The 13034-nt window shown below is 40.3% G+C and overlaps 2 protein-coding genes and 1 pseudogene across 2 annotated transcripts; all 3 read left to right on the forward strand.

The window, feature by feature from the left end:
* Positions 1-1621: 1621 nt before the first annotated feature.
* LOC9662735 lies at positions 1622-3840 on the forward strand (annotated as a pseudogene).
* A 927-nt stretch (positions 3841-4767) lies between these two features.
* Positions 4768-6016, forward strand: LOC9662736 (beta-carotene 3-hydroxylase, chloroplastic). The gene is made up of 7 exons (XM_002986989.2): positions 4768-5109; positions 5171-5236; positions 5288-5359; positions 5416-5550; positions 5599-5724; positions 5777-5833; positions 5885-6016. The coding sequence occupies exons 1-7, from the start codon at positions 5101-5103 to the stop codon at positions 5951-5953; spliced, it is 534 nt and encodes a 177-aa protein (XP_002987035.2). The 5' UTR covers positions 4768-5100; the 3' UTR covers positions 5954-6016.
* A 178-nt stretch (positions 6017-6194) lies between these two features.
* On the forward strand, positions 6195-7760 carry LOC9662737 (violaxanthin de-epoxidase, chloroplastic). The gene is made up of 4 exons (XM_002986990.2): positions 6195-6677; positions 6763-6853; positions 6901-7295; positions 7403-7760. Exons 1-4 carry the CDS (start codon positions 6364-6366, stop codon positions 7701-7703), a joined length of 1101 nt encoding a protein of 366 aa, XP_002987036.2. The 5' UTR covers positions 6195-6363; the 3' UTR covers positions 7704-7760.
* The last annotated feature ends 5274 nt before the right edge of the window (positions 7761-13034 follow it).

The raw sequence follows: 13034 nt of genomic DNA on the forward strand, positions 1-13034 counted from the left end.
TCACTGACTTTTATTACTCTAGATCCCAGCCCATCCATCAAAGAACCCTAATGATCTTCCATCATTCCGAAAGGAAGGGATATTGTACAATTATAATGCTGTATATTAATATTAGTGTAGTGGGATTTTGGTAGATGTCGGATTAGTTTCAATTTGGACCATTTTCTTTTATATATAAGTTAGGGTTTTTGGGCTAATTGATACATATTTGCAAAGTATAATTATAATATAAAAAAATTATTGATAAAATATATTAATTATTAAAAAACTCTTAATATATAGTATTGGAAATGAAAGTTTAAAAGTATTAACTTATGTTATAACTATTAATGGTGAAGCATTAAGTTAGTTAGATATTTACAATTTTTTTGTAGCTAATTGATTAATTAAGTATCAATAGTATAAATGGTTATTGTCCCCATGAACTAAACATATTCAGCATCTAATAATTAATTACTATACTAAATTAAATATCTATTTAAAATTGTAAGAGTTGTGCTAGCATAATGAGATCATAGCTAAAAAGCTTATGATGTGGTGCTCATAGATTTTTATGAGTTTTAAATATTAATTTTATTTATTTTTATTTAAATTTAATTTAATATTATATAAGGATACAATAATTTCACTCATGGATTTATTGAAAAAATGTGATATATTACATACTATATATAATACACAGTTATTAGTGTTTATGTGTTTTTTATTTCAGTAATATATAATAAATAGATTTTTATTTTTTGTTGTACATAGTTTATGTTTTTTTGAAGCATAAAAGCTACTTTTAAGTCTCTAAATAAATATTATTTTTAAGTTTATTTATCCTATAGAGCTTGAGCTTGTTCCAGATCGACTTTGCATACAAGTAACATTTGGACTATGCTCTTTGTATAAAATCTAGTTGGTGAATTAAAGCAGTGTTTTAACCTGTTACATCTTTTTCCAATTTATACAACTCTTCACCTGCACCAAAGTTGCCCAAGAGCTGGTAATTTTCTTGAGAGTAATACAAATCATCAGAAGAGCAAAAGTGAGGAGGGGAGGGGGGTGGTGGGAGTGAGAAGACAAAAAGAAACTTTTTTGCAAACTTTTTTGCAGTCTCATACTTCTTGTTGGGCACTGCAAGACTGCCAAAACAGAATATAGATAGATAAATAGATACTCCCTCTCCCAATTCTACCATAGCACCTCTATAGTTCTACTTCTTTTCTTTTAGCTTTGATAAAAAGCTTTATTGGTTGAGAAGATGTTAGAGTCCAACCGAAGATTGCAGCAAAGCATGAAGAGTTCACTGAGATTCAGGCAAAGGTATTTAGTATTTAGTTAAATTATGTGACAGGGCACTTGAAGCGGATCACTGAGCGTATTGATTCCTGAGGTTGTTTTGGCTTAAGTTTGGAGATTTTCTACTGACCTGTGTGCACAGGGCAGCTCAGTTGTAGTTGGTACACCACATCACTTCTATGACTTCTACGTTCTTCGAGGGAGCGCTCTACACAGACGAGAGGTTCAAGCGAAAGCCATCTCGCGGCGGTGATTCAACCCCGCGCATTGTGTTCACGTTGAATGGCGAGATGACCTGCCAGGCAGACTGCTCCAGAGCAGAGGAATAGCCCTCTTTATGCGGCGTGCGATCGTGAATCTCGCCTTCGAATTCCTGCTTGAGAACGCGAGGAGGACGGACGATCCTGGAAATCACAGCCCCTACCCCGATCGAGGCGCGAATCGAGTGGCGTGGCGAATTGTTTAGCCAGATCGTGCTCGAATTAGAAAGAAATTCGAATATTCGCAACGCGCCATGGATGCCTGACCGTCCGATTTTTCTAGAAACCGGCGCGAGCTAGAGCTTAGCGGCCATGGATCTTGGCCAGTCTCCACACCGGCGTCAGATGGGATCTCTCGTAGATCTCTTCAACGAGCACGACGGGCGTCGTCCATTTTCACATCTCTCAGCCTCTTTCATCATCGATGTTTCAATTGATCTTGTCCAAGGTCTGGAACTACAAGACGAGAAGGTGCATGTTCACAGGAGTATCCCTGGATCGTAAGTGCTAGCGACGATCAAGCCATCAGGATTTGGAACTAGCAGTCCCGGACGTGCTGACGGGACACAATCACTACGGCTTCGTTTCACGTCAAGGACGATCTCATGGTGTTTGCGTCGCTGAGACGGTCTCTCCAGCCGAGGATCTTCACAGAATTCTGAAACTCACGCAGATGAACAGCTAACGTTTTGGTGGCGACGATGCGGTGGTCAAGTATGTTCTCGAGGGGCATGACAGGGCTGCTTTCCATCCAAGCTTGCCGCTAGTTGTCTCTGGTGCTGACGATCGACAAGTAAAGCTGTGGAGGATAAATGTTAATATGTGGACTTGTTCTTTTGTTCTAGTTTCTAAACGCTTGCATTGGTTCCAGAAACAGGCTTGGGAGGTTGGTCACATCAACAACGTTTCCTGTGTCATGTTCCACACTGCCGGGACATCAAACTCGAGTCTGGGACTTGTCCAAGCGTTCTGCCGTACAAACTTTCAGGAGGGACCCGAGATGAACTTTTTTGCGACAGGACAGGGCAGTGGAATTATCGTCTTCAAGCTCGAAAGAGAGAGGCCGGCTTATACAATCAGTGCGGGGGTGCTGTATTACGTCAAAGAAAAGGCTTTGAGGACTTACGACTTTGCCACTTCAGAGGACACATCACTGATAAACATTCGAAGAGCGGAGCTGAATCAGAGAACATTGTCTTGCAATCCAGCGGAGAACGCCGTGCTTTTATGCTCGGACCGTCACAACGGTACGTACAAATCCCGAGAAGTAATGACACTTCGGCCGAAGAAAGCCAGCGGGTCGTGGGGTGTTTCGTGCCCCGCAACCGCTTTGCCAAGGCGCACGGCTTGATTCTAGTCAAGAATCTGAGGAACGACGTCTCCAAGAGAGTCGAGGCTCCATTGGCGACAGTTGACGCCATCTTCTATGCGGGGACGGGATCTTAGAGCCTTCGACAGTGCAATGCGCCTTCTCACTCGGCAACTCGGGATCAAAAACTTCGGGTCTTCACCCGCCAAACAAATATCACAAATATCCTCGAGACACTGTGAATAATCACAAAAATCTTCGCAGATCGAAGCACCGTGATCGGGAGAATTTTATTCTTTCTTTGTGCTTTCACTCTTATTTAATTTTAGCTATGGAATGAATATTGTTTCAAGGAGAAATGGGCTTCTAACGCCCAGAATCTGAAATGAAAAGCGATTCTTGAAACTCTGCTGCGCGAGTTGTCCAATGCGCATTTCTTCGAAGTTTTCAAGGGGAAAATAGCGATTCCAATTTTCCTGCGATTATCAAGTAAAGACGAGGAAGCTAGGAAGCTAAGAATTTACAAGCGAGAGCGATTATCAGTAGCCTAGAAAAGAAGAGAAATCTCAAGTTCTATTCCAACATAGGAAAGAATTCACAGGTAGAAGCAGTAGAGAAACCTCACATCACGCTGCCTTGGCTGCCTTGGCTCCTACTTCTGCTCGCCAACAGCAGCAGCCAGAAACAACGGTGGCAGATAATACATTTTTTTCATCATCATACCTCTTGTGCTTGTGCTCCCAGCCAGAGCTGGTCCGCTGATTTTCTTTGAATGAAAGCTACAAAATCTCTACCTCCACGTACCTTACGGCGGGCCTACCTTACGGACCATAAAATCTTTTCTTTACGTGCGGGAGAAAAGCTAAAGGAAACCAGCGCACTGAGAAAGAAAAACCAGGCAGAAAAGGAAACCAGCGACAGCACTGAGAAAGCAAAACCAGGGAGAAAAAGAAACGAGCGAGAGTACTGAGAAAGCAAAACCAGGGAGAGAAGAGAGGGGCTGGGGCTGGGGCTTTTAGATGACGAAGAGTGAAAACTACCATGGCTCCAGCGTGTGTCGTCTTGTGTGAGATGGGAGACAACGAGAATTCGCGTGTGCTGCGTCACGAGGGAGGAATTAATCCGGGCCGACATTATAGCCAAGGAGTTTTGAATTTGATCGTTCCAAAGCAGCTCAGATCTTAGTCAACGATGTCAATTTAAGAATATTTTCAAAGAAATGGCAATCGCTACCGCCAGGATCTCGTCTCTTCCACTGCTGGGGCTCATCGGAGACTCAGCAAGGATTTGGCAGATGATCTCTTGGAGAACTGCGACAGTGTCCCGGAGACTAAACTTGCCGAAAGCGGGAATCTGGACCGATGCCAGGAACTGTCTCCGAAGATGCCGCAGCGTGGCATTGTGTTTTAAAAATTGATAATGCAATGTATGAAATGCGTCTCGAAACCAGAAGATGTTTCTGGAAAGATTCCAAAGAAAGATAGACACTCGCGGTGGCTTCTGCATATGCCCATTCGCGCTACCTTGTTTGAATCTTTGGTGATGGTAGAATCCACGAACTTTGGGAATGGCGCACAATCCCCCGCTTAATGACCAGCACACAGCATCCACCACCGCCAAGTCACAAACGCTGAAAATCTGCCCGGCCACCTCCGGCACGAACCGCACAGCGCAGCAGGGGCACGACACCGCCCGCGTAGATGGGCGTAAACGTTGCTCCCCACACCACAAACGGGTTCCTCTCCGTCGTTCTCGCACGCCTGGAGGACCTGCTTCGAATTGGCGATCCCGGCCTGGTTTGGATTCATGTCTCGCAATCGCCTCGCCAGGAGACAACGAGAATTGGAGTGTGCAGGGGGAATTAAAGCAAAATGAAGTTGTAAATATTCCAAGGAACCTTCAAAAAGACGGAGATCCTATCTTTTAGAATTCTAAGTATCCGCTGGGTTTACCCATGCATCTGAATTGGCAGCAGCTTCAATGGCGCTAGTGCCTTGTTCGTCGTTCAATCCTCGCGGGCTCCTTTCTCTCCCGCCATTGCGCAAATCCCTGAGAAGGCCGAAGTCGAAAGCGATTGTATTGGGTGTGTCAATGTCGGAGGATGGGCAATCTCGTACTTGCAAGAAGTAAGATGCAACAAAGAAGAAGAAAGCAGAGCGCACAACATATTTGTTCGCTGCTGTTGCCTCAAGCACATTGATTGGCGGTCTCAGCATTGGAGCTGCGTGTTACAGATTCTTGTGGCAAATGCAGGAGGTCTGTGAACTTTGACACACATAGGCTTGATCACAAGAGAGAAATCTTTAACTATGTTCAGAAAGGCAGCAGTGAATTGCCTGCTCTGGAAATCCTTGGTACCGTGTCTTTGGCATTAGGTGCAGCTGTGAGTATGTTCAAAGCTGCTGTTCAAGATTGATTTTATTCTGTTTCTCAGGTGGGCATGGAGTTTTGGGCTAGATGGGCACACAAAGCGCTATGGCACTCTTGCTTGTGGAGCATGCACAAGGTAAGGCACAAACAAATTTTCGGACAGTTAAATTGCCACGAGTCTCTCTACAACAGTCTCATCATGTTCCTCGGCAAGGTCCATTCGAGGTCAACGATGTTTTTGCCATTGTGAACGCAGTCCCGGCGATAGCTCTCATGTCTTACGGATTCTCCCACCAAGGACTCCTTCCTGGCCTGTGCTTTGGAACAGTAAGTAATAGAAGCATTTCTTGTAGCTTTGAAAATATTGCATATCAGGGCCTGGGCATCACCATCTTCGGGATGGCCTACATGTTTGTTCACGACGGCCTGGTGCACCAACGGTTTTCAGTTGGCCCACTGGCCGATGTGCCATATTTTCGGAAGGTAGCTGCTGCTCACCAGGTTTGTCCATAAATCATTCAGCTCTAGATTTACCATCAAACCTTTCACTCAGATTCACCATGCCAATCTGTTTGATGGCGTTCCGTACGGTTTGTTCCTGGGGCTAAAGGTGAGCGAGAGACTGGAAACCAAACTTTTGACGGATTCATGGCCCTGATAGGAGCTGGAAGCGGTTGGTGGAGAATTGGAGCTGAAGAAGCTGGTGTCAAATCGTCATCATAAAAAATAATAGATTGTAGCACCACGAAAAAGATTTTTTTTATTATTACTTTATAGAAAAAGCGACTGCAAATCGGCCCTATGTGTTAAAGCTGACACCAGGTCTTCAAACTATCGTACATAGAAAACGTGCGTTTTTCTAAGAACATGGAATCCTGGCGGGTGGGCTGCATAATGAAATGGCCCACAACCCAATGTCATACCGAGAAAAAGACTCTGTCCTAGCAAGGTTTGTACGCAGCTCGGACCAAACCACGGACTTTGTACCAGGAGGAAGGAAGAGCATTGTCCCACGCCCCGCGCACGTCCATCTCGGGTCGGTCCCTTGTTTGTGAGGAGGCTTTCTAAAACGTATCGCTGCAAGGCGGTCGCTTGCAACTTGAATGAAAAGGGTAGCTGCGGCTTGAAGGGGACAAGAAGATGTTTGCCAGTACCACGACTCCACATCGGCTTGTTCGAAGAGTGGCAACAACCAGTACTGGGCCGAATGTGAAGAGCAGGAAGCTGCTATGCGGGAAGAAGAGCGAGAAGATGATTGCCAGTACCACGGCTCCGCCCCCGCTTGTCCGAAGTGTGAAGAATGTAACAACGACAAGTACCGGACCGGGATTCAAAGTCAATGCATTGGGCTTGCTCCTGGGGACGTGTTTGCTCTTGCACCCAGCAAACCATGCTGGAGCTCTGGACATCGAGACTGCTCAAAAAACATGGAAATGTCTTCTGGGTGGATGCAGGTGCTGTTGTGTTCCCCTCCTCATTTGCTGGGTTCCACTGTTTATTTTGAATCCACCTGATCTCATAGTTGTGCATGTTCTTCAGATCCGAGCTGGTTCGATGCGTGAGAGATCCTTCATGCGCTGCCAATTTAGTTTGTCTGGAAACTTGCAGCCCAGGAGACTTGAATTGCCAGGTATTATTTGATTTAAAGTTGTTCTCTCATTTTGTATCGGAACATAGGTCAGATGCGGAGACATTTTCCAGAACAAGGTCGTAGAGGAATTCAACACATGCCTCCTGAGCAAAAAAAAGTGCATCCCTCAAAGTGCCAACGACGGCTCCTACCCGGTACCTCCAGACTGCGCTTTGGTGGAAAAGTTCAACACCCAAGACTTCACAGGCACATGGTATATTACCAGCGGTCTTAACCCCCTGTTCGATCTCTACGATTGCCAAGTCCATGAGTTCTCGGCCAGTCCCCACAAGCTCACCGGAAAACTGACGTGGAGGGTGACCACCCCCGACGGCGGTTTCATCACACGCAACGCGATGCAAAATTTCGTGCAGAAGAATCCCAAACGCCCGGGTGTGCTGTCCAATCATGACAACGAGTACCTCAATTACAAAGACGATTGGTGAGTGTTTCGCAAGCTTCCAAAGCTTCGGTGTGTGTAGGTCCGGTGCGCGATTGCCAGCATAGCTGCGAATCCTATATGAAAAATTGACGGATTGATTGGTGCAGGTTCATCGTCTCCGCCCGGCTCAACAACCAACCGGATGACTACGTGTTCGTGTACTACAATGGGTCCAACGATGCATGGGACGGCTATGGTGGGGCCGTCGTCTACACACGAAGTTCAAGCCTCCCCAAGTCCAATTTCCCAGAGCTGCGGCTTGCTGCTGCTAAAGTCGGCTTGGATTTTGACAACTTCAAAATGACTGACAACAGTTGCGGTCCGCAGCCATCTTTGTTTGCTAGAGTCCACAAGAGATTGTTTGAAGGAGAGAGAGCTCTTGCTACAAACCGTAATAGTTCTAGCTAGTCATTTATCCTCTGTGTTTTTATAAAGATATGAGAACAAAATGTAGCTATGTATGCACTTGCTACCCTAGATCAGACATAAGCTCCAGGGAAAATTTTCTTGGAACTGAAAAAAAGCAAGCAAATGTATAACATATCTCTCTACTTTAGTAAGAACTTCTACGATCAATCGCACTGGCTGGCCATGGAGACTTTTGATATTTTGCCAGGAATTAAATCTCAAATTTCTACTCATAATATTTGAACCCAAGAGCCATATATATAAATGGGCATCCAGTAACTCATCCTAGATTAGTTTAAGGTTGAACTATATTAGTTTCTAAAGAAGTGTTCAATTAATTTCTATTGTCTTTATTAAGTTTTTCATAATTTTCTAATATTCATTTAATTGAATATCATGACCAAAATAGCATTATATAATGGATATTTTGAGAGGCTAACATTTAAATATTTACAAATAATTGATATTTGACATATATAAGTATATATTTAATATGTATTAACTTCATACTGGCCATAATTCACAAAAAAATGGAGAGTGTTGCATTGAAGAATGCTTAGAGTTGTTATAAGCAAGCTTGGCAGAAGGAAGAAAAATAACCTAATCATCCTGTTGGTGAGAAATAAAATATTAAAAATACTACTCAAGAGTTTAAATAAGACATTTCAATTACCTATCAATTTAAGGATGATAAGAAGCTAACACTTATTTTGATATAAAGGAATTAAAGAAACTATTGTTAAATGGTGGAAAATAATTAAAGACCACAATCAATGATAATATTATATAGCAATCCATAAAGATGAAAAATCTCCTTTTAGATAAGTTTAATTGACTACTTTCCATATATTATCTTCTGATAGGGCAAGAAATGTGCTATTTTGAAAAATCAATCAATTGTAATATTCAAGAACAATGTTAAAGACTTAAATGGTGGAAGATTGATGAGGAAATCAATAAAAATAAATTTCTAAAGCTCTGGAGTAAGAGGAATTTTAAAGAAGACTAGATAAAAAATGTGAAGGCATCTTGATTCATTAATACACATAGCAAGTATAGATAAAATTTTCAATATACTTTTGCATATGAAACACTCATAACAATTTCTTGGTTCTAAGTAAAAGATTGGTATGTTAACCAAATTTGATGGCATGTAATTTAAGTTAAATTTATTGATATTTCATTCCAACTTCTTATATAGAATTGATTGGATTAATTTTTTATTAGGATATTGTAAGTAATTAAATTTTCCATTCCACTTTAATCACTTAACCATGCCTTATATCACTTAGAAGAATTTCACTCACAACTTCCATATATCCTCATTCTAACTTGGGGCACAAGAGGTGATATCAAAGTCATGCTAACTTTACATTTTATCTAAGTGCTCTACATATCTAGTTTTACTTTAGACACTTAAAGGTGCTAATGAAGTACCAGCCATTTATTTATGATTATTATCATTGGCATTAGATGCAAAAGTTTGAGTGAATTGCTTTAGCAAATAAAACCTTGCAAAAATGAAAGCACATGATACAAACATAGTAATTCTAGGATATTAAAAAATATATATAAAAACTCCTGCACTAAAACTATATTTATCTTTATTGATAGTCTAAAACCATATATACCATGGTTTTGTTTTTCCAAAATTAAATAATCTATCCATGAGTGGTAATTTTATGACTACATCTTAGCATCTTTAAGATGCCCCAAAACATAAAGAAATACCATCCTTTACTATCTTTGTTTTTATTCAAGTCTCTCTTTTGTATACATTAATTCTTGCTAAAACCATCATTAGGTTAGGGCCTAAAAACCTATCTACTAAATTTCATTAACTTTTGAAACTTCTTTACCATGTGACTATACCTTTGATTATTAAACAAAAGGATTGTTCCTCTTTCTTTTTATAATTAAGGATTTTAAAATGACATTTTAAAACATTACAACCCAATATAAACATTATAAGTACTTTCCCCACCTTTCACCACTAGGGTGCCTTAACCCTATGGCTAGAGCAAGGTGTGAGACACAAAATCCCTAGTCCTCAAAGTGGAGCTGGAAGGGTGCCACGCGGTAGTGGCCGAAGTGAAAGCCAAATAAGCGTAACACATTTGGATTAAAAACTTTGACTTAAAAGGTCGAGAGCAGGAGTGGAACTTCCAATGAAGTGCTCAAAGAATAAGCACGGAGCAACAATAAGTGAGTCTCTAGAAAAGCGACTCGAGAAGGAGGACCCGAGATGGAGTCTGAGATGGACCTGAGAGGGACCTGAGATGGAGTCCGAGATGGAGTCCGAGATGGAGTTTGAGATAGAGTTCGAGATGGACCCAAGATAGAGTCTGAGATGGAGTCCGAGATGGAGTCCGAGATGGAATTCGAGATGGACCCAAGATGGAATCTGAAATGGAGTCTAAGATGGAGTCCGAGATGGAGTTTGAGCTCGAGTCTGAATCCCAAGGACAGAAAGGGACTTGGTGGGGACCGGAACGGAGATATTGGGGAAGGTTATTCCCCATGTTTGTGGGCATCCTAAAGATGCTAAGGAGTGGATCTGGGATGACTACTCATGGACAAATGGCCCAGTCTTGGAGAGACAGGATTGCAATGCAAATGATGTTAGACCACCGATGTGACTAAGGTGAATGAGCGTGGCTTAACGTAACAGGCTCATATGTCAATGGTACCTTGGGGTGTTGGTCATGGGATCAGACACGTGGAGCATTTGGACCAAGTGCAAAAGTTGAGTGGTATAGATGCCATTCTCGGGGCTAACAAGCCCCAAGTCCTAAATGGGACTTATGGAGGTTGTGAATGAGATTCTGACCACTTGGAAGAATCTCATTCACAACCTCCATAAGTCCCATTTAGGACTTGGGAGGTTGTGAATGAGATTCTTCCAAGTGGTCAGAGGTGCGGTTAAATGACTAAAGTAGAATGGAAAAATTAATCACTTACACAAGGTTATACAAGATATCTTTTGAATTGGGAGCATTAATTATTTGATCTTCCGGAAGAGCTAGAACTAACTTTTAAATACTTCACTATATCACCCCATTTGTCCATTAATATATTTGAACTCCACAGTGTTTATATCATTACCTAATATATGGGTATAACCTTCTTTGATCACATTAGCCTTTCCTAACCATTTATTATCCTATAGGAACTTATTAAATTTTGGAAGATGATTGTTTTGGTCTTTTACCCTTAGATTTGGACTTAGTTTAGGACTTGGATTTAGGGATTTAGTCTTGGATTTGGTATCAAACTCAGTTTTAATACTTCCATGAGTTAATAATTCTTTTTTTGAGCTTTTGGTTTAAACATATTACACTAATTAAACTTCTGCTTCAACCACTGTCATATGACACACATTTAGCTCCATTTTGGGACTTAGGGATTTTGGTGTTACATATATCTCTCTTTACTCTTTTTAAAAAGAGTGATCCTTTATATCTTTTTATCTAGCACTTCAGTAGCATTTTTAACAATATTGATTTGGAATATACTATTATTAATAATTTGCAATAATTATGTTAAAACTTTAAATTTACATTTATTTATGTTCCAAATGGTTGCCATCAATATTTTGTGGGATGATACAACTCTTAAAGAAGCCTTCATGATAATATTAAAGATTTTATACATTTTCACTTAGATTCAATATTTCTTACAACAATTATTAATCTTGTATAAACAACTAAAGAGAAAGGCTTGAGAAATAATCTATTATGATTAAAATATTTGAATTCTTTTTTTCAAGGATGTTAAAATATATAAAGCTAAATGTCTTTTAACTTAGATACCTAGGCTGTTCATGGAAAATGTCTAAGCTAAATGATTTCCCAGGAAGTTTAAACTCAAAATTTTATATTTTATTGTTTATTGTCACAATTGTTTTCAAGAATATTAATTTATTATCATCAAATCAATAGTTCCAATGGTGATTGGAGCCACCCATCAATAGCACTATGATAATCATTTTTAAGAATATCGATTTTCTATTAAATCAATAGTTCCAATGAAGATTGGATGCACCCATCAATAATGTCTTTTAAAGAAGAAGAAAAAATCTGATATGGGTTCATGTTAATCTCATGATTTAATATGGGCATAAGTCTATATTAATCTTGAATACCCAATAGTTTCAATCTCCATTAGAACTATTAAGACTAAAGAGAAAATTTTGAAAAATGGTTTATTAGAGTTAAATTACATAATTTTTTTTCAATTGGTTAAAGATCTTAAAATATATGGAGTTGTATAACTTTCCATATTAAGACAATCCCAAGGGGTGTTTTTAGAGAGTGGGGAAAATTGTGGCTTGGACCATCAAATGTCAATCTTAATTTATAATGCAGAGTCGATATTAAATATAAATTTTATATATCCGAAAACCTTTCATCACTTGAAAAGAAGAGTACACTTTTGTTCATGGGCATTGTTTTATATATATTTTATTTCTAATGGATTATTTATTAAGTCATTTTCTTTGGTTGTTTATAAATCATTTTCAAAAATGTTACTTTGTTATCAAACCAAAAATTTTAATGGAAATTGGAACCACTTATTGATAATGTCTTTTTGAAAAAAGAAGAAATCTAAGCATGGGTCCATATTAACCTTGTAATCTAATTTAATATGGGCTTGGGTCCATGTTAATCCTGAATACTTATCTATGTGGCTAGGTCCACCATGGATTTTCAAATGAAAAATGAACAATTCTGGATATTTTATAATAATATACTACCACTCACATATGCTATATGTGAGTGGTTCAGAGTTACTGTGTAGAAAAAGAAAAGGAGAAAGAAGAAATATGTATAAATCTAATCTTTGTCCAAAGAAAAATGAAAAAGGGCAAAATAAGCTGAGACTTTCTCCAAGTGGGAGAATATTCTTTGGAAGCATTTACGTTCTTACTTTCAAAACGACAACAAATCTGTGCTGTGAGTGAGAAACACTGCCACAGCAAGTTCAAGCCCCAGAATCATAATTGAACTTCAGAGTTTTCAATCGTTGCATTAAATCGCAGTAGCACCAAGAAAGCGTGGATGATTCTTCCTCCACCGGACACATGGCAAGGCAGTACCTTTTTGGGGCATTTGGGAAATCAGTGACAGTATTCGATGGAGCACCATGGCACCAATGCTGTGTCCTGGAGGGTCAGCTCTACGTCAGGGGTGGCAACCATAAGGGTGAGGAACCAAACGTCGAGGTATACAATCCAATGGAGGATCTGGGATCCTCTCCCATCGTCACCATCACTGGAGGCCATAGCTGTTCCCATGGCCCTCGTTGTCGATCGCAACAAGATGGTTGTGA

This window comes from Selaginella moellendorffii, unplaced genomic scaffold (assembly GCF_000143415.4).
Source record: "Selaginella moellendorffii unplaced genomic scaffold, v1.0 SELMOscaffold_78, whole genome shotgun sequence".
Taxonomy (NCBI): Eukaryota; Viridiplantae; Streptophyta; class Lycopodiopsida; order Selaginellales; family Selaginellaceae; genus Selaginella; species Selaginella moellendorffii.